This window comes from Trachurus trachurus (assembly GCF_905171665.1).
Source record: "Trachurus trachurus genome assembly, chromosome: 23".
Taxonomy (NCBI): domain Eukaryota; kingdom Metazoa; phylum Chordata; class Actinopteri; order Carangiformes; family Carangidae; genus Trachurus; species Trachurus trachurus.
This window is the reverse complement of record NC_139912.1, coordinates 10829836-10853689: the sequence shown is the minus strand read 5'-3', so window position 1 is coordinate 10853689 and position 23854 is coordinate 10829836. Positions and strand designations below refer to the sequence as shown.

Below are 23854 nucleotides of genomic sequence, written 5' to 3'. Positions count from 1 at the left end.
GTAAAAACACACAGAAAAGATCAGAAGCAAAAAGGCGTTATCTTTGCACCACTTCATATTTTATGCATTCGTTTTGAACGCACCGTCCATAAATATCAATAGGCGTAACAGAGGCAGAGATGGTGTTTATTTTGAACTGGTGTGAGGTGAACCATATGAAAGCCGCTCTGTGTTAAAAAAAAAAACTTATTTATGGTTAACAAAATTATGATCTATTGTTTTTATTCTCCACAGAACACCTCATATCAAAGTGAAAGAAACTTTAAAACCTCACACAGTCACCTTTCCCTTCAAAACCTCATTTTACCTCCACATTGCCCCACGTCGTATCCAACCCCCACCCCTGAACTCATCGGACAGGGTATTTTGCTTTTTAATTAAAGTCATTAGGCAGGGGTTTTCAGGTAATAGGAGGATTTTCTGCTCGGAGGGATCGCCTGTGTATGCGTGTGTGTGTATGTTTGTGTGGAAGTCTCAGCAGCTGTGGCACAGAGGAGATAGCCAGGCTCAGTCTTATCCCTGGTGTCTTGTGTGCGTGGCTAAAACCTGCAGTGAGCACAGTGCAGCTGTGACCGGGAAGCAGATGAGTCGACTTCATCTTTTTATCTTGGGTGTCCATTCCCAAGTTCACCTATCCCACCACTGAAGAGGGCAGCCTCTCCCATTATCTTGACGAATTGCAGCGAACGTTTTGCTATAGATTTTCGTTTTTTCTTGCTTTCTGCTGCCCTTGCTCTTTCCATATCTCATCCCTCCCTCCCTCTCTGTGCTTTTCACAGCTGTGTGGTGGATGAGATGGACTTCTCTGGGATGGAGCTGGACGAAGCACTGAGAAAGTTTCAGGCCCACATTCGTGTCCAGGGAGAAGCCCAGAAGGTGGAACGTCTTATCGAGGCCTTCAGGTAATTAGAAAAGCAGCAGCTGGGTTTATCTCGCTGTATTCTCACTTGTATTATAAGGGGAGCACATTAGCTGCGGCTTGTACAGATGTCCAAAAACTTTTTTTTGTCCTGTTCAATTGACCATGAAAAGTTTGGGGAATGGATTTTAAAGTTTGTCTGCTCTAACTTTAGATGCAAACATTAACAAGTCCAGTCAACTAGCTAACCACTTCAGAAACGTCCAACTTTCGATTTCAAGGGCACTTGGTTATTTTGTAGGTCATGTTTAAAAAAGGCTGTTCACAACTAGGACATCTGGGTAGAATTACCCCAGTCGAAGCAGATGTTATCATACCAGAGTGTATGCTAACGTTAGCATCTGTTCTGCTCTACTGGACTTGGGGAAAGTTTGCACTTCAGAAACCTCCAAACCAACTCAAACTAGACAAATTGTTTTCTCAACCCTAATACACTATAATGCCTAAGTATGTGGTCCTTGTTGTGAGCTAAGAAGGTAAACAGGTTTTTGTTATATATGTGTGCACATGCCGGATGTTGAGTAGAAATAGATAATATGCAAGATGAGTGGAGTGACAGTGACAGCAAACAAAGGTAACATGCGCAATTTATTTTTACCATTTATGGCATTGTTATTTGTGTTAGTTTGCACTATTTGCACCTTAAAGTGCTGGTTTTAATTTGGAGGTTTGAGATCTGCTTTCTGCACAATAAAAATAATCAATTTAGCTTTGCTATGGGACTACAAAACCCATTCAGAAACACGTCCATTATAATTTTTACACAAATTTATACCTGAAAGAATATGATTAAGTTGGTTGGTATATGTCTCTTTAAAAAAGTTTCTTTGTTGCACAACTTCGTTTGAGCCGATCTAAGTGTTTAATTCATGTTGTGAGTTAATTTGTGTAATGGAAGCTTTGGAGCTTATTGTATTTAACACTGAATTATAATTAGATATCAATATTACATTTGAACTATCTTCTACTGTCAACTTTTATACATTTGTTGCTTTGTTTGTTCTTTGCCTTGTAATGTATTGATTTTATGTCTCGTCTGTCTTCCCTGCTTTTTCAAGCACTTGTGTATTTGTGCAATTATTCAGGTAATTGTTGATAATTTGCTAATATAAATAATATATATGTATGTTACGAATAACAACATGAGTAACAGAACAGATAAGAAAATTGGACTCAACAAACGTTAACATATTTATTTTTTAGATGTTTATTATTTATTTAATGAACTAGGTGGGAGAGCAGCTGGAGTGAACCCAGTCTCGACACTGAGTCATTCATTTCTGGGAGATGTTGTTTTCCTTTTCCAAGTAGAGGAGGGGAGCATACTGTACATCAGTCCGACTGCCCAAAAATCCGGGGGGCAACCGCCATTCCGACATCCCACCAGTCCGACATAGGCTAAATGGCAACACTTAATTTTCTATCAAATGTTCCATCATTCAGACAATTTTTGCCTCTTATGGACGGAATGACTGTATTTTTTTCTTTTTTAAACATCCCGCCTTTCCGGCAATTCCTTTCCTGTCGGCGCCGGCGTGCGCGTCTCTGAATGCAGCGGAGACAGCTCTGTGACACTACTGTGAGGCTGACTGCCGGTAAGTGCTTTGGGACGGGGGCACCGCTGCTCGTTGAAAACAGCAGTGATAACATGCTTTCAGGTCCGAGTCTACAAACCAGAAACGTTCAAGAGTACCTGTATGTGAGCGCCGCCATTAGCTCAGCTGATCGATACCGGAAGTCACGACCGGAAGTTGCCCTTCTTCGTGTGTATCATTTCTATGTAGATAAAAAAAAATAACTCAGTAACTCAAATGGTCCATGATAAAATATGGTTTTCCAGCGGATATCTTAGTTACAACATGATTGAGCTAACTAAATATTTTTTTGCATGGATCGTTTATTAAGTTATTGAGTTATTAAAAAACGCTGCTAACGGCTAACGGCTAGCGCCGCTCCTGCTGACAGAAGACTAGGAGAGAGAGAGAGAAAAAAGAAATGTCTTTGGTGGGTGCTTTGGTTGGGTTTAGGCAATAAAGAAAGGAGTTGGTTAAAGCAGATATCAGTGGAATGTTTTTGTTAATATAAGTCCTAAATAGTCCTATTTTCCGTCAGCAATCACTTACATGAAGTATTTCAGCCTAAACACGAGTCTCTCCGTCACTCTGCTCTGCTGTAACCCGAGGAGAAAATTTTCCTTGTGGGATACAAGTGTTATCCAATGAGGAGAGAGAACGGCATGAAGGGCTGTGTGTGCAGCCAAGGGATGCGCGTGAATGTGGTGACGTAGCACGAGGACCAATTGATGCCTGACAAGGGCGGGGGCTGCTAACTCATGGTGCGTTCAAAGAAACTCGTACTTTGTGTTTTTCCTTCCTGTGAAGTCATACCAGTTCGATCTGGTACGAGTTCACGGGTCGGAAGTTACGAGTGGCCGTTATAGGGAACTTTCACAGACAACAGGATGGTAAAAACACGAGCTACGGGTTACCTGGAACGCTACCAAGTCGTAGTTGTGACTTGAAGCTGTAACTTACGGTTTCAAAAGCCTGCCTTGAACGCAGCATTAGCCGAAACGGCCGTGAAGCTGATATCTGCTTTAAGTTTAGTAAAAAAGACCAGGTAGAGGCTAGACAGGCCAGAGAGAGAGACGGGGTTCTTAGAATAACATAGAAATAATATACACGAAGAAAAGCAACCTCCGGCCGTGACTTCCGGTCTGGATGAGCTAATGGCGGCGCCCTTGTCCCTGCACACAGGTCCCTCTCGAAACGTTTGTAACAACGCCGGAAAAAGTCGCTAGATTTGTCGCTAGTCGCTTTTGACAAAAAAATCGGCAAGAGGGTTTCGAAAGTAGCCAGATTTAGCAAGAAAGTTGCCAAGTTGGCAAAACTGGAGGCTAGACAGGCAGACTAGATAGATAGATAGATAGATAGATAGATAGATAGATAGATAGATAGATAGATATACTTTATTAATCCCGAGGGAAATTCAAATGTGGTCAGCTGCTCACATAGAACCAGTCACGCACAGCACGACAATAAAAACAGATTATAAATAGCTAAAAATAACACATATTGAAAGCCTTGTCGGAATGGTGGGACGTTCGCAAGTCGGACTAGCGTTATGTCGGAATGGTGGTATATCTAAATGGTGGGATGTCGGAGTGGTGGGATGTCGGAATGACAGCATGTAACCCAAAAAGCTGACCGCTCATTTCTCCGGCTACCCATTAATCTGAGTTATTCTACAGTGTTACGGTTAGGCTTAGAGTTACAGACTTTTCATTTAGTGTTGATTTTGGCGGCCCCTGTGGATGAAAGCGCTGGTGTTTTGCCGGAATGAAGACTGAATTTCCCACTGTCGTGAAGACGTTTGTCTGGCCGGCGCGTGTAGATTTGTTTTGGAAACAACAATCAGTAAGAAGACTTTGTGAAAACTTTTTTTAGGAGCTATCTGCAGCATGCACATGGATGAGGTAATGTATCTATTTGTATCGTTTCGTCAGTGGTCCGACCCGACCATGCCTTCCAGAGGTATAGAATTAGACTACTTAGAAATAGCGTATCTTCACACTGATGGGCTCATTTGCTGTTGTAGGTAACAGAGACACATCAGCAGAAACCAGAGACTTTTGCGTATCCACTTAAAAGGTCTGTACCGGGGCTTTAAGTCAGAGAAATGGGAGGTCGGACTAATGGACGCAAAAATAAAGAAATGTATGGTCGGAGAAATGGGAAGTCAGAGAAATAGGAAGTCGGAGAAATAGGTAGTCGGACAGACGTCATGCGCCCAGTAGAGGCAAGATCATAGGTGGTCTATCTTGAAGCTGATTTTTTTTTTTTTTTTTTAGATGTTCAAAAACATAGGTGGGAAAAACCAGAGTTCCTGGAGAAAACCCAGTATCTACCCTGAACCCATTTATTTTCTAGCAGGTGTTAGTATTATTTTCATTTTCTACGTGGAAGCAAGCCAAACAGTGGAGTATGTTGAGGCTGAAGGGGCAGTTTGCAGGGAATATGGCTTGAGCTGTGATCGAATTTGCCCTTGAAGGGTCGATGGGCTTGAGTGACCGTTTTGGGCAGCTGTATAGATTTTCCTTGGACCGGGGCAAGGAGGGGGGTCTGTACGGAGTGCGTTTGTCTTGATGTGCAACCAGTCTCAGGCTTCTCTTCAGTGGGGGCTTGATGCTTAGGCGGTTGGGCTTTTGATTCCTCCCAAATTCCTAATTTGAGTTTCCTCACCTCACCTAGCAACTCCTCATACTTTTCTTTCCAGGTGTTGCAAGTATGGCTGAATGTCGTAGACTCGTCCTGTAAAACCGTATTTTGAGGACTAAGTCTTCTGTTGTCCTGCTGAAGCAGCTGTATCTTCATCTTTGCCTGTCTCAACTTGCTATTCAGGTCGTTTACATTTTCGTTGTTCATCTCATGCTGTTTTTTGGTTGGACTGGTTGCACGACGATGGTGATCTGCCCGGAGTTTTTCAAAGTGCTTGGACAACCTCATCCTCTCTGATTTATTTTTAATGTTGATGTCTTCTCTAACCTCTCGAGATGAGGTCCACTTACTTAACTGTGTAGTTAATTCCTCTCTCTCTTTGAGCAACGCCTCAGTGCCGTGTCTTGATACAAAACCAGGCTCAGGCTCTTCAGTGGAGGCTTTAAATTCCTCTATAATGAGGTTCTTCACCTCATCTAGTAACACTTCATGCTTTTCTTCCCAGTCGTCGCAAATGTAAACGTCAATCATCAGATTGCCCTGTAAAGCCTTATTTTGGTCAGTGAATCTTCTGTTGTCCCACTGAAGCTTTTGTATCCTTATCTTTGCCTGATTCAACAAGATCTTCAGGTTGTTTTCATTTTCATCTTCCTGATGCTGTTCTTTAGTTGGACTGTTTGCACGACGATGGCTTTCGTCTGCCTTGAGTTTATCAAACAGTTTGCTCATCCTCATTATGTCTGATTCTTTTTTAGCTTTGAGGTCTTTGATACATGTTGGAAAATAATTAACAATTTTTGAAATTGTTTTTAATTTCTTGACGTTGTTGGGCAATGACTCACTCTCTGTATCAATGTGTTTTTGAGCCTTTTCTAATTCTTTTTGCTGACGTTCCATTTTTAGATTTGTTCTTTTCCTCTTTGATTTGGCTGAACTCTGAACAACTGAACTGAACTGAACAAGTGACTCTGATCAAACTAAATTCCAAATGCATGACATCACTATGATGACATCATAATGATGGTGTGACTTTGGCATTGTCCTTTGAAATGCATGACATCACTATGATGTCATCATAGTGATGACATCATGATGATAATGGTGTGACTTTGGCATTGTCCTTTGAAATGTGTGACATCACTATGATGTCATCATTGCCGTGTATATAGACCATAGTTGGTAGAAAGTAGAAGCAGAAAGTAGAAAATCCTCACAGCATTACTGGCTGGTTACTGAGAGGACATTAATTGTGATCTTTAATTGTTCATACTTAACTTACGTAAATAGCCCCTATTTTTTGTAGAACACACGGTCTACACAGAGACAAATACACTACAAACTGAGTCACTTCATTTCAAGTACGGTAATAAAAATACTTGCACAAAAATGAGTGTACATCAGGAAGAGTCCAAATTAACTAGGACAAAGAAAACTGAGAAACGGCTATTTGACGAAAACAAGGATTTGAAGAGACAAAGTACCTCCTCTATTAAAAATGAAAATTATTTGAAAAAACTACAGACGGAGAATGCTAAACTGCAGCAGAACGTTAAAGAACTGAAACTGCTTAATAACAACCTCAAACATGAACTGCAGCAGGCTGAGGCTAGCTCAGCTAACGATAAGTGCAAGAAAACCGATCTAAAGACTGATTTAGAGCAGAGAATTCTGAATCTGGAGTCAAAAAACCAGCACCTCAATAACAAATACTATGTGGAGAAGTCGAAGCGAAAGCAAATGGAGAAGCAACTGGAGAAGTTCAGCCAAATCAAAGAGGAAAATGAAAAACTGGCAATGGAAAATCAGACTTTGAATCATAAGGTTGAAGAGCTCTCAGGGTATAAACAGTGCAAATGCAAGTCAGTACAAGAAGTGAAACAGCTGGTACAACAGAAGGACACTGAACATGACAAAACAAAACATGAGTTGAGAATTGAAGGTGAAAACTGTCACGAAACAACAGATAAACTTGAGGAAGTAGACAAAACAGCCCAGGAGCTGAGAGATAAAATTAAAAGATATCAAAAAAAGCTTGATATTGATAAGACAAACAACTATAAATTGAAAAGAGAGAACTGCCAACTCATTGCTGAGCTTGAGAAACAAAAACAGTACGTAATAGACGCAGATCGAAGGGCTGATGTGGCAACTGAGGCTTGTAAAGAAAAAGACCTGAAAATAGATTGTCAGCAAAAAGAGTCAGAAAAACAGCGTGTCATCATAACAACATTGGGAGAGGAGGTCAATGACCTGAAACATAAACTTAAAAACCTAGATGATGAAGCTATTGCATTCAGCCATGAAAAAGACCAGATAATCACTGACATGAGGAATCAGATGAAGGATATGGAGGAGGTAGGACGGCTTGAAATGCAGATTTCATCTCAAAAGGTTACAGGAGATCTCACCATTAAAAACTTGTCCACAGCTCAGTCAAAAGTCAGTGAGTTAGAGAGAACAAATGAAACTTTACTTGAAAACTTGTCCACAGCTCAGTCAAAAATCAGTGAGTTAGAGAGAACAAATGAAACTTTACTTGAAAACTTGTCCACAGCTCAGTCAAAAGTCAGTGAGTTAGAGAGAACAAATGCGACTTTGGTTAAAAACTTGTCCACAGCTCAGTCAAAAATCAGTGAGTTAGAGAGAACAAATGCGACTTTGGTTAAAAACTTGTCCACAGCTCAGTCAAAAATCAGTGAGTTAGAGAGAACAATTGCGACTTTGGTTAAAAACTTGTCCACAGCTCAGTCAAAAATCAATGAGTTAGACCAAACAAATGAGACTTTGGTTAAAAACTTGTCCACAGCTCAGTCAAAAGTCAGTGAGTTAGAGACAACAAATGAGACTTTGGTTAAAAACTTGTCCACAGCTCAGTCAAAAATCAGTGAGTTAGAGAGAACAAATGCGACTTTGGTTAAAAATTTGTCCACAGCTCAGTCAAAAGTCAGGGAGTTAGAGAGAACAAATGCAACTTTGGTTAAAAACTTGTCCACAGCTCAGTCAAAAATAAGTGAGTTAGAGAGAACAAATGCGACTTTGGTTAAAAACTTGTCCACAGCTCAGTCAAAAATCAGTGAGTTAGAGAGAACAAATGCGACTTTGGTTAAAAACTTGTTCACAGCTCAGTCAAAAATCAGTGAGTTAGAGAGAACAAATGAGACTTTAACTGGTGAAATCTTAGACCACAAAACTGAGGTCATTTCAAAGGACTCTGAGATCGTCAATTTGGGGAGGAAATATCGTGCTGTGAAAAAACAGTTGGAACAAGTGAAAAGTCAGCTGGAGGATGCAGAGTTAAGACTGGACATATGTTTGCGCACTGCACACAAGGACCAGGCACAGTTGAAGGAAGAGCTGGTACACACCAAAGATCTTTTAATCCAACAGCGGGCGAGGGCAAAACTCCAGGAGGCCATGGGGGTCAAACAAGAAACGGGAGACAAAGAAGTAAGAAAAATTGATAAATCTACTTGTAGTTTACAGGAAAATTCTGTACAGCAGGAACTTGAGTGTACTGTGTTAAGTATTGAAGAGCTTGAGGAACTTAACGATTGCATGATACGAAGAATTTATGCATCACCGAAGTTACTACATGTAGAAAATATCAATAATATCAAGACAAAAAACAGGAGAACATATAACTTGTTTCGCGAATATTGTATTCTTGTAGAAATGATGAGGAGTGTGGCTGAAGGGGAGGTGGCGAACCCAGCAAAGTTTTTGGAGAATATAATTGCCTTGTCCTCTGACTGCATGAAGCGTCAACCCCCGCCTGAGATAAAGCCTGAGATGAAGCCTGAGATGAAGCCTGAGATGAAGCCTGAGATGAAGCCTGAGATAAAGCCTGAGATCAAGCCTGAGATAAAGCCTGAGATCAAGCCTGAGACTGGTTGCACATCGAGACAAAGGCGCATCGTACTAACATCCACCAATCCACAGACAGAGTCCAAAGACAAAGTGAAGACACCCCGCCTTCCCCCCATCCAGAAAAAACCTATACCGCTGCCCAGAACATCCACTCAACCCCGTCTCCCCTCTCAGGGCAAATCTGGTCACAGCTCAAGATCCCCCTTCTTCCCCCCCATACAGGGAAAACAGCTGCCCAGAACGTCCACTCAACCCCGTCTCCCCTCTGAGGGCAAATCTGGTCACAGCTCAAGATCCCCCTTCTCCCCCCCCATACAGGGAAAACAGCTGCCCAGAACGTCCACTCAACCCCGTCTCCCCTCTGAGGGCAAATCTGGTCACATCTCAACACATACTCCCCGAAAACTGCCCCTTCGGCCTCAACTTACCCAACGGGTTATCTGGCCTCCAAAATGAAGAACACCTCCTGACGTGATGCACTCATGCTAGAAAATGAATGGATTCAAGCTACATTTACACGGAAACAATCTGAACAGAAAACGCGAAAGTGGTGTTGCGTTCTTACTTTTTATTTTGCGTTTTTAGACCTTTTTGGGGAGGAAATCTGCGTGCATACCGTGACGCAAAAGTCTGTGGAATCCGACGTGTTTGTTGTTATTTTCCTGTGCTGACGCACGGTGTTTTCAAGCCCCCAAAACGCCATTGCCATCTAAACAAAAGGCACATCTGATCAAATATTTTGCAGTGAGCGTTGTCGTGTAAACAGTGGCCTCAGTGGTCAGGACTGGGTTTTCTCCAGGTACTCTGGTTTATCCCACCTATGTTTGTGAACATCTAAAAAAAAAAAAAAAAAAAAATTGTCATCCACAATTCGTGTAAATCTGTGTTTCATTCGTTCTTTCCATCTTCAATTGCCAAAAAATGTTGTTATTTTCCTGTGCTGACGCATGCATGTGATGAAAACGCAGAGCAGACTTTTGCGTTTTCACCCTTTAAATGGGCACGCAACAGTGGAGCGTTTTAAGATTTCCACTCTGGAGGGTGGTTTCACTTTTTTGCGTTTTCAAGCCCCCTAAACGCCGTCGACGTCTAAACAAAAGGCACATCTGAAGTAAGCGATCCGGTCGTTTTGGCTAACTTCTTGTCAGCCGATGGAGTTAGCAGTCCCCGCCCTCGTCCCTACATCACCACATTCACGCGCATCCCTTGGCTGCACACACAGAGAGGACTGCCCCTTTATGCCGTTCTCTCTCCTCATTGGATAAAGGTTGTAGGATAAGGAAAGTTTTCTCCTCGGCTTACAGCAGAGCAGAGTGACTGACAGACCCGTGTTTCAGACCAAACACTCTATATAAGTGATTGCCGTCGGAAGATATAACTATTTAAGACTTATTAACACAAACATTCCGCTTACTTCTGCTTTAAATATTTTGCCGTTTTCATCCGTGAGTGTTGTCGTGTAAACAGGGCCTCAGTGTCAGGACTGGGTTTTCTCCAGGTACTCTGGTTTATCCCACCTATGTTTGTGAACATCTAAAAAAAAAAGGACTGTTTTCAGTGACTGAATTAAAGCATTAAAGCATTGACTTTGATAATAGCTTTTAGTGATTTCAACAGTTTAAACTCGAGTAGGGTTGAAGTGTGCTCTTGAGATGAGAATACATAAAATGTACAGACTGCAGATGATACTGTGCATGATGATGACCAGAAACTAATTCCAAGCTGGAAGTTGATACCTCTCCGGAGTGGTATCAGAAAGAGACATCTTTGAGAATCCACTGCAAACATGACTCTGTTCTCTGTTGCACAGCTTTGTTCGAGCCAATCCGAGTGTTTGTTAATATGTGCGTGCATTCTTCTGCACTCTGAAAAGCGCCACTTTAAGCCTGATGTCATTTAAGGCGGATTTTTTGCTCAGATCCGATTTTTTTGTTTGGCTGTTCACATTACCATCTAAAATGTGGCCTGTATCAGATTAAGTATTTTCACTTTTATTTCTAAATGTCTGTGAAATGGAAGCTGGACAATGTCTGAGCAGCTGCTGAGGAGGAAAAGAATAAAGAAAAAGGACCAAACGCTCTATTTTAGTTTCAGTTAGGTTACCATTTAGGGGTGGGAGAAAAAATTGATTCACATAAGTATCACAATATTTATTTGAAGATTTTTTTTTTTTTTTGGAACTTTGGCCAACCTCCCGACCTCGTCCCGGTAGAAAAGACGACCGCTAATTAACTTACCCACAGGGTTTTAAAGGTTTACCGCCGCGTAGTTACATTCTTTTTAGGAGATAAATGCTGGTCTCATTGATGAAATGTAACAATTGTCGCATTAATTTGTTTGAATTAAAAGTGAAGCTTCATGTGTTTTGGACACAGGAGCAGCACTGCCTGGGGGATCTGTAGCCTATACAGAAATCACCACATTTACATCAATAAATAAATGTTTTACAATGAACCGATCATTCTTCATTCAATTTTATTTTATTTTATTAAGTTAACGTGGTTCTGAATAGAGGATTTGTGGCAAAAGCTCGTCCCGTCTGCTTATGTGAAAGCCAGCAGAGACGACTGATGACGTATGTGATTGTTGAAGTGGTGTCCCAATTCGTAGGGGTTGACTTTCAACCCTACTCCTTGTAGCTCCGTTTCAAGGGCAAGGGTTAAGGGCTAGGGGTAGGGCTAGGGGTAGGGGTAGGGATGAAAAATAGAATCGGAAGTTTCATTCAATATCATGTACAGAATCATAATCATCATATCTGCTGTTTCATACACAAGGTAACAGTTATGGTACAACAAAAGAGACTGAGACTACAGTGACAAAGAAAAATATAAAATAAAATAGAATAAAGCAAGATGGAATAAAATAAATAAAATTATATCAGTATACCCAGAGCAGGGCTCCACCTTTTAGTGAATATATGTTTTTGGAGCCTCAGGAAATATGTTATTTGTTCCATTTGATATATTTCCTTTATTTTTTCAGTCCACATATTATGTGTTGGGGGGTCGGGCTTCAACCACCTTATGCATTTAATTGCTGTTGCTAGTAGTAGGCTATCTGTAAGAGATATTTTTTGGCTCTTCCTTCCATTGGGTCCATTGTAATATTTCCACCAAATATTTTATTAAGCGTTTCAAACACTTCCTTCCAGAATGCTTCCAGTTTTGGGCATAGCCAGAGTATGTGGGTCTGATAACCAATGTGTGGGCCACAGTTTCTCCAGCATTTATTTGAGTGTGTAGTGCTAAATTTAGCTGTAATTTCAGGTGTCCGAAAGAATCTCATGACGACCTTCCATTTAAATTCTCTCCATACATTTGAATTAATTACCAGATGTACTTCAGTACAAATTTCCTCCCACATATCATGTGATATGTTGGAATTAATTTCAATTTCCCATCTCTCCTTAACCTGTGCAGTATTATTCAAATTCATGCCCAGGAATATTTGGTAACAACAGCTTATTAATTTCTTATCCCATTTTTTTGTTTGTACTTTAATCAATAACTCTTCAATTAGTGTTGGTTTAGTAACTTTGTCCTAGTCTTTGTGTTTTAATAAGAAATCCCTGTAAGTATCTGAAGAAATCTGTGCTTGGTATCTTAAATTCCTCCGACAGCTGCGCAAATGATTTCAAATTGCCAGCATTGTGGAGTTGATGTAAATTGGTGAGTCCATACTCAGACCATTTCATGAAGCCTGTATCTAATTTAGAGGGCCCAAAATCATTCATATATCCAATGTTTGTAAGTGCTGAAATTGTTTTAGGCAGCCCAAGTGTAGATTTTATTGTCTTCGATATTTTTAATGTAATATTGGTCCAATCACCCATATTTATTTTACTTGGATGGACATCTAGGAAAGGCAAGGCCTGTAAAGGTCTTTCACAAACTCTTTTCAATATTGAGCCAGCGTGTATATGATAAGTCCTGAAGCCATATTATTAGCGGTTTTAGTTGCACAGCCCAAAAGTAGTATCTCAGATTAGGTAGTTTGAGCCCTCCCTTTGCTTTAGATGACTGTAACACTTTTAATCTGATTCTTGGTCGCTTTCTCTGCCAGATAAATATTGAAATTAGTTTGCCCAATTTGTCAAATGTAGTTTTGGGGATGTCAATAGGTAACATTTGAATTAAACAAATGTAGTAATTTAGGCAGCACATTCATACAGACACTCTCAATGCGGCCCAGCAGAGATAGGGGCAGTATTGACCATCAGTCTAAGTCCTTACTAGTGTTATAAATTAAACTTTTGTAATTGAAATCGTATAGTTTTTCTAATGAAGGTGGTATATGAATACCTAAATATTTGATGCCATCTACTGGCCATTTAAACCCACTCTGCAATTTAGTTGTATCTGAGATGTTGCCGCCTATATCCATGGCCATTGTTTTGTCCATGTTTAATTTGTAGCCTGAGAAGTATCCATAAGTGAAAATGATGTCCTTTAAACATGGTATTGTTGTTACAGGTTTTGTAAGATACAGCAAAACATCGTCAGCATACATTGAGATTTTTTGCTGTTCTCCGTTTATCGTAACCCCCCTTATATTATCATTATCCCTAATCAGCTGTGCTAATGGTTCAATACTGATATCAAATAACAAAGGAGATAGTGAACAACCTTGTCTACACCCACGTCAGAGTGAAGCGGTCTGAGAGAAATCCGTTCACCTTAACTGCAGACTGTGGATCTGAATACAAGGTTTGTATCCATTTGATGAAGTTCGGGCCAAATTGGAATCGTTTCAGAGTTTGAATAAGGTATTGCCAGGATACTTGATCGAATGCTTTCATGGCATCTACTGTAGGGATAATATCATTGACTCCTCTTCTTTAATTTTTGGGTGTGTCATTAAATTTAACAGCCTTCTGATGTTGTCTCCATAGTATCTTCCCTTTATAAACCCTGTCTGATTGGGATGGATAATTTCTGTAGTAATTATATTGACACGTCTTGCCAGAATAGCTGTTAGGATTCGAAGATCTGTATTCAATAATGAGATCGGTCTGTATGCTTGGCATTTGGTGGGATCTTTGCCATCTTTATGTATCACTGTACTATTGACCCCTTGCACGTGACGTCACGTTCCACTCGCGATAACTCCGGACGCCATGATGGACGGCAAAAGAACAGTGAACGTCAATGTAATTGAATGGGCGCGTTATAGTTTTGTGACATACCAGGGTTGTAGGGTTTCCCCTCCTTTTCCACTGAGCTGGTTCGAGTGCTGGTTCGGAGCCAGAGCCTGACTAGCACCGGTTCTTTGCTTTTCCACCGCTTAAAAACCGGTTATTGGTCCTTAAAACTGGTCTGAAGCACCAACTCCTTGCTGGGCTAGAGCTAAGAACCGGGGGCTGGCCACTGGCAGCGGGGTTACATGAGCAACAGGACCAGTGCGAAGATATACAGACACGTTATCGATGCCATTATAAGTTAGTTTATCTACAGTGTATAGTCGATGTAAACACAGTTGAAGCTAACTAGCTGAGCTACATGCTGTGGCTAACAACAGCTAACGCTCGTATTAAACATAGCACCGTCACAATGGAGTTGCCGCCGTCGGATCGCGGCGATTACAACGAAGACGGCTTCCTGTTTTCTTTTATTTGTCAGCCGGGTTTAATCAGAGAATGATCACTAATTATACAGACGTCGGGTCAGGTCTTCAAAACCCACGGGTCGGACCAGGTTTTAATTTCCAGGTCCGTTAACTGTAACGTTAGTTAGCAGCAGCAAAGACAGCAGCAGCTGCTGTATGGGGAGTGTGGCACTGACTGACGTTATAGCTCCTTAGCAGTGGAAAAAGCACAGAAAACTGAGATATTCTACGGCGAATAACAAAAAAACAAACATATATCGCAACGGATGAGTAGATATTCTATTTTAAATAAGTGATAACGCTGTGAGGTTGTAGTGTGAAGTGATTGAGCCACATTGTTGGACGGCACCCATAGACAGTACATTATCACTGAGCACTTTCTGCTGTCCGTCATGGCGTCGCCTCTCGCGTCACGTTCTAATTGTGACGTAGCTGCAAGGGGTCAATAGTAGTCTCTCTCCAAGAGGGGGCCATGGTTCCAGATTTTAATGCATGATGGTAAGCGTGTAGTAATAAATAATAATTAAAGCCGCAAGCGGCTATGACGGGCCCTCGCTCCACGCCACTCGGCGTCTCGCTCCCACGACCCCCCGGTCCCTGCCACCCCCGGGGCGCTCTTTGAAACCCCCGCGCGCCACCGGACGTCGGCAGCTAGTAGAGGGTCGTCCCCTCATCAAACACGTGAAATTTCGAGCAAATCGGACAATGTACGATGGAGTTACGGCAAGTTTACAGTTCGTCCACCAGGGGGCAGTAACGGGATGTGGGTCGTTGCGTTCAGGGTCGTGACCTCATCACACATGTGAAGTTTCGAGCAAATCGGACAATGTCGATGTAAAATATGCCATTTCCTGTGTCCACAAGGGGGCGACTTGAGCGAGCTTGCGTACGATCAAATGGAGGTGTAGAGGGCGGGTGTCTGATCACGTACATCAATTTTGAAGCAGTTCGGACGAAGTACATGGGAGATAGAGCAGCTCGTGTATGCATGGCGAGGCATCAGAAATGGCGGCGGCCACAGTGGCCACGCCCTTTGACCGACCGACCTGCAGAGCACAAGCCGTAATCAGGGCGGTCTGAGGATGATGTGTAGCGAATATGAAGCCGATCGGGCGAAACCCCTGGGAGGAGTTCGTTTCTGATGGACCGCAATACGTGGCGCCGCCACACGGGGGCAATTAGCCGTAGCCTCAAAGCGTTCGTAATGGAGCTTCACCGATTTGTTTTACATGTATCAGAAGTGGAACGAAGTTGCTGGGGCGAACTATGTACGATTAATTCATGTTAGCGTAATCTGTGTCGACTTCCTGTTACCACCGGGGGGCGCTATGAGTAACGTAGGAAGTTAATATGTCAGATTGTTCAGGAAGGACCCATCATCATGTCCACCAAGTTTGAAGCGGCTACGATGAAGTATGTCGGCGTGAGAGCCGTTCGAAGTGAAACGGCGCCGAACACAAACAGTCGCCAAAATGTCTTGCATCATAGCAGCCACGCCCTTTGACCTACAGACACGCGGAGCACAAGATAAGGTCAGCATGGCGGGTCGATGGTCCATAGCCAATTTGAAGTCAATCGGACGAAATCTCTAGGAGGAGTTCGTCCAAATACGTCAAAATTTCAATCCAAAATGGCCGACTTCCGGTTGGGTTTAGGGCGTGGCTTCAAGAGGATTTTTTGTGTGTCTCCCCATGTTCTATAACCCCACCAAATTTCATGCACGTAGGTGCAACGATGTGGCGGGGCTCATCAATTCAAAATTTGTAGGGGGCGCTGTTGCGCCATTTTTTCCCGGATACTTTAATCATTGGCAAAATATCAAATTTTTCGCCAGACGTGATGCGTCTGCCAAATTTGGTGAGTTTTTGAATATGTTTAGGGGTCCAAATCTGCGATCGAAGTCGCGTAATAATAATAATAATAAACATTACAATATCTGGCATATTTTTCGCCAGGTCTATGCAGTACTTGGTTACTTGCTTGCTTACTTGTTGTTACTCGTCGGCTGGCACGTTGACTAATGTGCATGTCGAATTACAATAGGGTCCTCCCTGGGACGTTGTCACAGGCTCGGGCCCTAATAATAAATGTGTTAGTATAGCACCTTTCACAGAAATAAAATTCACAAAGTGCTTCACAAAATTACAGTTCAACAAGCAATTAATACAACAGTAAAAATTATGAAAATATTAGTTAATGGTAACTAATAAACAACAACAGTACCATGCAATAAAGATGGTGTTAACAACATTCAACAACCTCATCATACAATGAAAGCAAGCTTGAATAGATGTGTCTTCAAATTACTTTTAAAAACTTGTAGAGAGCTTGCAGACTGAAGACATAGAGGGAGAAAGTTACAAAGAGTTGGAGCCACTACATCAAAGGCACAATCACCTTTTGTCTTCAGTCTGGAGTGGGGGGCAGTCAGTAAGCTCTGATCTGAAGACCTAAGAGGCCTGCTGGTGTTGTAGGGGTGGATTAGGTCACAGATGTAGCCGGGTGCCTGATGATGAAATGCTCTGTACGTGATGATTATTTAATTAATAATAATTAATTTTGATGAATCCTGAACTTAATAGGCAGCCAGTGTAAGGAATGAAGGATGGGTGTGATATGGGTCATCCTGCTGGATCTGGTCAGTAACCTGGCTGCAGCATTTTGGATCATTTGGAGGCGGTTCAGAGGTGATAAATTGAGACATGTGAAAAGTGCGTTGCAATAATCTAACCGAGAAGACACAAAGGCATGTATAATCATTTCCAGCACGGGCCGGGACACAATGGACCTGAGCTTTGATATGTTTCTGAGCTGGAAAGAACATGTACCAAAGACTTTGTGTGCTCCTCAAAGCGCATGGTTCGGTCAAAATTAACACCAAGATTTTTTAGCTTAGACTGAGCAGCTGATGAAGGAAAGCCAATTCTGGGCAATTTTGGGAGCTAGGCTGTCAGGTGCAATGATCAGAAGAACCTCTGTTTTATCAGTGTTCAGCTGGAGGAAATTATTTGCCAACCACTCACTAATGGTGGACAAGCAGTTTTGCAGAACAACAAGGTTGGTTAGGTTGTCAGGTTTGCAGGAGACATATAACTGAATGTCATCAGCATAACAATGATAAGAAACACAACTGAATTTCTTTATAATGTGCCCTAATGGAGGCATGTATAAGGAAAATAACAATGGACCCAATACAGACCCGCGGGGTACGCCACAGGAAAGCTGAAGGATTAAGGTTAGATTTTTTCAGAAGTGGTTGAACAACCGCATGTTTAAAATAAATTGGAACACAGCCTGATAGCAGAGAGCTGTGAGGACAGAAGTAGGTAAATCAACTGGACTAGCTGAGGTGTTTAGGCTGCCAACTAGATCACTGTCTTGCAGGGAAATTGGGGTGAAAGCATCCAAAATCAGTGGCCGAACTGGATGACCAGAGGGAGGATCAGAGGAGGGTATAATGCTATAGTCTGTATAAACTAAACTACTCTCGTGTACGTGTGTGTGTGCTGTTAAAATAACTAATGAACTAAATTCTTGGGTAGTTGTCCTTTGAAATGCATGTCATCCCAATGATGACATCATTGGGATGACATCATGATGATGGTGTGACTTTTTTTTTTTTTTTTTTTTTTTTTTTTTCTTCTCTTAAAGGTTGACTATGTAGAAATACAAGAACAACAACAGAAAAAGAATTCCAGCAGTCGATTGCCAGACCGTTGCTAGGTAAAACGGGCCGTTGCTAGGGACTCCGCTCTGAACAGAGGACAGCAGAGGAGGAGAGCTAAGCAGGATATTTACCTTATGTTTCATTTTTACCGTCATTAACAGCATAATAAATGACTTGTAGCTTGTTACAGGGACAGTGGAGGCTCTCTGCCTTCCACACCGCTGCTGCTCAGAGCCTCAGAGCCTCCGCTGTCACTGCTCTCCTCAAGTTGGAAAAAAAAAAAAAAAAAAGGAGCTCCGTGGCACCGAAAGTCCGCGACGATAAACGTGTTTATGACAGATAAGACTACACAAAAACACCCATCCTAACAAGTATATGATAATCCATTGATCCACCGATTGATTATTAAAAAGGCTTGGTTGGAAACAAACGCATACGACCGGGAGGAGGCAGGAAAACAGCTGAGAACTGAGCCACATGTCGGCTACAGGCAGGTACGAATGTAAACAGAACGTTGACAGAAAGTCATTGTCGAGCCCGTCAAAAAAATTAAAAATAATAATTCAGACTAAAAAAATTTTTTTTGTGGAAAAGCAATACTTTCATTCTGTACCCCTCTAAAGGCCCCATGGATGTATTATTTTTGAAAAAATATAGCTTTTAATAAATATTCTACATATTCAACCTTTAATGATGGTGTGACTTTGGCATTGTCCTTTGAAATGCATGACATCACTATGATGTCATCATTGCCGTCTATATAGACCATAGTTCTGAATTCTCAAGTAGAAAATCCCCACAGCATTACTGGCTGGTTACTGAGAGGGAAAACCCCACACTGCTGTGTGATGATCATTAATTGTGATCTTTAATTGTTCATACTTACTATTTTATGTAGAACACACGGTCTACACAGAGACAATTACACTACAAACTGAGTCACCTCATTTCAAGTACGGTAATAAAAATACTTGCACAAAAATGAGTGTACATCAGGAAGAGTCCAAATTAACTAGGACAAAGAAAACAGAGAAACGGCTATTTGACGAAAACAAGGATTTGAAGAGACAAAGTGCCTCCTCTATTAAAAATGAAAATTATTTGAAAAAACTACAGACGGAGAATGCTAAACTGCAGCAGAACGTTAAAGAACTGAAACTGCTTAATAACAACCTCAAACATGAACTGCAGCAGGCTGAGGCTAGCTCAGCTAACGATAAGTGCAAGAAAACCCATCTAAAGACTGATTTAGAGCAGAGAATTCTGAATCTGGAGTCGATCAATAACAAATACTATGTGGAGAAGTCGATGCGAAAGCAAATGGAGAAGCAACTGGAGAAGTTCAGCCAAATCAAAGAGGAAAATGAAAAACTGGCAATGGAAAATCAGACTTTGAATCATAAGGTTGAAGAGCTCTCAGGGTATAAACAGTGCAAATGCAAGTCAGTACAAGAAGTGAAACAGCTGGTACAACAAAAGGACACTGAACATGACAAAACAAAACATGAGTTGAGAATTGAAGGTGAAAACTGTCACGAAACAACAGATAAACTTGAGGAAGTAGACAAAACAGCCCAGGAGCTGAGAGATAAAATTAAAAGATATCAAAAAAAGCTTGATATTGATAAGACAAACAACTATACATTGAAAAGAGAGAACTGCCAACTCACTGCTGAGCTTGAGAAACAAAAACAGTACGTAATAGACACAGATCGAAGGGCTGATGTGGCAACTGAGGCTTGTAAAGAAAAAGACCTGAAAATAGATTGTCAGCAAAAAGAGTCAGAAAAACAGCATGTCATCATAACAACATTGGGAGAGGAGGTCAATGACCTGAAACATAAACTTAAAAACCTAGATGATGAAGCTATTGCATTCAGCCATGAAAAAGACCAGATAATCACTGACATGAGGAATCAGATGAAGGATGTGGAGGCTGAGGTAGGACGGCTAAAAATGCAGATTTCATCTCAAAAGGTTACAGGAGATCTCACCATTAAAAACTTGTCCACAGCTCAGTCAAAAGTCAGTGAGTTAGAGAGAACAAATGCGACTTTGGTTAAAAACTTGTCCACAGCTCAGTCAAAAATCAGTGAGTTAGAGAGAACAAATGCGACTTTGGTTAAAAACTTGTCCACAGCTCAGTCAAAAATCAGTGAGTTAGAGAAAACAAATGCGACTTTGGTTAAAAACTTGTCCACAGCTCAGTCAAAAATCAGTGAGTTAGAGAGAACAATTGCGACTTTGGTTAAAAACTTGTCCACAGCTCAGTCAAAAATCAATGAGTTAGACCAAACAAATGAGACTTTGGTTAAAAACTTGTCCACAGCTCAGTCAAAAGTCAGTGAGTTAGAGACAACAAATGAGACTTTGGTTAAAAACTTGTCCACAGCTCAGTCAAAAATCAGTGAGTTAGAGAGAACAAATGCGACTTTAGTTAAAAACTTGTCCACAGCTCAGTCAAAAGTCAGGGAGTTAGAGAGAACAAATGCGACTTTGGTTAAAAACTTGTCCACAGCTCAGTCAAAAATCAGTGAGTTAGAGAGAACAAATGCGACTTTGGTTAAAAACTTGTCCACAGCTCAGTCAAAAATCAGTGAGTTAGAGAGAACAAATGCGACTTTGGTTAAAAACTTGTCCACAGCTCAGTCAAAAATCAGTGAGTTAGAGAGAACAAATGAGACTTTAACTGGTGAAATCTTAGACCACAAAACTGAGGTCATTTCAAAGGACTCGTCAATCGAGATCGTCAATTTGGGGAGGAAATATCGTGCTGTGAAAAAACAGTTGGAACAAGTGAAAAGTCAGCTGGAGGACGCAGAGTTAAGACTGGACATATGTTTGCGCACTGCGCACAAGGACCAGGCACAGTTGAAGGAAGAGCTGGTACACACCAAAGATATTTTAATCCAACAGCGGGGGAGGGCAAAACTCCAGGAGGCCATGGGGGTCAAACAAGAAACGGGAGACAAAGAAGTAAGAAAAATTGATGAATCTACTTGTAGTTTACAGGAAAATTCCGAACAAGTACAGCAGGAACTTGAGTGTACTGTGTTAAGTATTGAAGAGCTTGAGGAACTTAACAATTGCATGATACGAAGAATTTATGCATCACCGAAGTTACTACATATAGACAATATCAATAATATCAAGACAACAAACAGGAGAACATATGACTTGTTTCGCGAATGTTGTATTCTTGTAGAAATGATGAGGAGTGTGGCTGAAAGGAAGGTGGCGAACCCAGCAAAGTTTTTGGAGAATATAATTGCCTTGTCCTCTGACTGCATGAAGCGTCAACCCCCGCCTGAGATGAAGCCTGAGATGAAGCCTGAGATGAAGCCTGAGATGAAGCCTGAGACTGGTTGCACATCAAGACAAAGGCGCATCGTACTAACATCCACCAATCCACAGACAGAGTCCAAAGACAAAGTGAATACACCCCGCCTTCCCCCCATCCAGAAAAAACCTATACCGCTGCCCAGAACATCCACTCAACCCCGTCTCCCCTCTCAGGGCAAATCTGGTCACAGCTCAAGATCCCCCTTCTTCTCCCCCATACAGGGAAAACAGCTGCCCAGAACGTCCACTCAACCCCGTCTCCCCTCTGAGGGCAAATCTGGTCACAGCTCAAGATCCCCCTTCTTCCCCCCCATACAGGGAAAACAGCTGCCCAGAACGTCCACTCAACCCCGTCTCCCCTCTGAGGGCAAATCTGGTCACATCTCAACACACACTCCCCGAAAACTGCCCCTTCGGCCTCAACTTACCCAACGGGTTATCTGGCCTCCAAAATGAAGAACACCTCCTGACGTGATGCACTCATGCTAGAAAATGAATGGATTCAGGCTACATTTACACGGAAACGATCTGAACAGAAAACGCGAAAGTGGTGTTGCGTTCTTACTTTTTATTTTGCGTTTTTAGACCTTTTTGGGGAGGAAATCTGCGTGCATACCGTGACGCAAAAGTCTGTGGAATCCGACGTGTTTGTTGTTATTTTCCTGTGCTGACGCACGGTGTTTTCAAGCCCCCAAAACGCCATCGCCATCTAAACAAAAGGCACATCTGATTAAATATTTTGCAGTGAGCGTTGTCGTGTAAACAGGTACTCAGTGGTCATGACTGGGTTTTCTCCAGGTACTCTGGTTTATCCCACCTATGTTTGTGAACATCTAAAAAAAAGAAAAAAAGAAAATTGTCGTCCACAATTCGTGTAAATCTGTGTATTATTCGTTCTTTCCATCTTCAATTGGCAAAAATTGTTGTTATTTTCCTGTGCTGATGACGCATGCCTGTGATGAAAACGCAGAGCAGACTTTTGCGTTTTCACCCTTTACATGGGCACGCAACAGTGGAGCGTTTTAAGATTTCCACTCTGGAGGGTGGTTTCACTTTTTTGCGTTTTCAAGCCCCCTAAACGCCGTCGACGTCTAAACAAAAGGCACATCTGATTAAAGCAGAAGTAAGCGATCCGATCGTTTTGGCTAACTTCTTGTCAGCCGATGGAGTTAGCAGTCCCCGCCCTCGTCCCTACATCACCACATTCACGCGCATCCCTTGGCTGCACACACAGAGAGGACCGCCCCTTTATGCCGTTCTCTCTCCTCATTGGATAAAGGTTGTAGGATACAAGGAAAGTTTTCTCCTCGGCTTACAGCAGAGCAGAGTGACTGACAGACCCGTGTTTCAGACCAAACACTCTATATAAGTGATTGCCATCAGAAGATATAACTATTTAAGACTTATTAACACAAACATTCTGCTTACTTCTGCTTTAAATATTTTGCCGTTTTCATCCGTGAGTGTTGTCGTGTAAACAGGGCCTCAGTGTCAGGACTGGGTTTTCTCCAGGTACTCTGGTTTATCCCACCTATGTTTGTGAACATCTAAAAAAAAGGGACTGTTTTCAGTGACTGAATTAAAGCATTAAAGCATTGACTTTGATAATAGCTTTTAGTGATTTCAACAGTTTAAACTCGAGTAGGGTTGAAGTGTGCTCTTGAGATGAGAATACATAAAATGTACAGACTGCAGATGATACTGTGCATGATGATGACCAGAAACTAATTCTAAGCTGGAAGTTGATACCTCTCCGGAGTGGTATCAGAAAGAGACATCTTTGAGAATCCACTGCAAACATGACTCTGTTCTCTGTTGCATAGCTTTGTTCGAGCCAATCCGAGTGTTTGTTAATATGTGCGTGCATTCTTCTGCACTCTGAAAAGCTCCACTTTAAGCCTGATCATTTAAGGCGGATTTTTTGCTCAGATCCGATTTTTTTGTTTGGCTGTTCAAATTACCATCTAAAATGTGGCCTGTATCAGATTAAGTATTTTCACTTTTATTTCTAAATGTCTGTGAAATGGAAGCTGGACAATGTCTGAGCAGCTGCTGAGGAGGAAAAGAATAAAGAAAGGACCAAACGCTCTATTTTAGTTTCAGTTAGGTTACCATTTAGGGGTGGGAGAAAAAATTGATTAACATAAGTATCGCAATATTTTTTTGACGATTTTTTTTTTTTTTGGAACTTAGGTCGAATTCCGATTCTCCCCTTAGCCCTAGCCCTTGGCCCTAAAC

At 41.7% G+C, this 23854-nt stretch overlaps 1 protein-coding gene across 1 annotated transcript in view; it reads left to right on the top strand.

Annotated features, from left to right (window-relative positions):
* Window positions 1-23854, top strand: part of iqsec3a (IQ motif and Sec7 domain ArfGEF 3a) — a gene marked incomplete at both ends in the record, with an annotated part of 136957 nt that overhangs the window by 76151 nt on the left and 36952 nt on the right. Inside the window, one exon of the mRNA XM_083999707.1 lies at window positions 780-902. Coding sequence (XP_083855833.1) covers window positions 780-902 — 123 coding nt within the window. The remainder of the gene's footprint in view (window positions 1-779; window positions 903-23854) is intronic.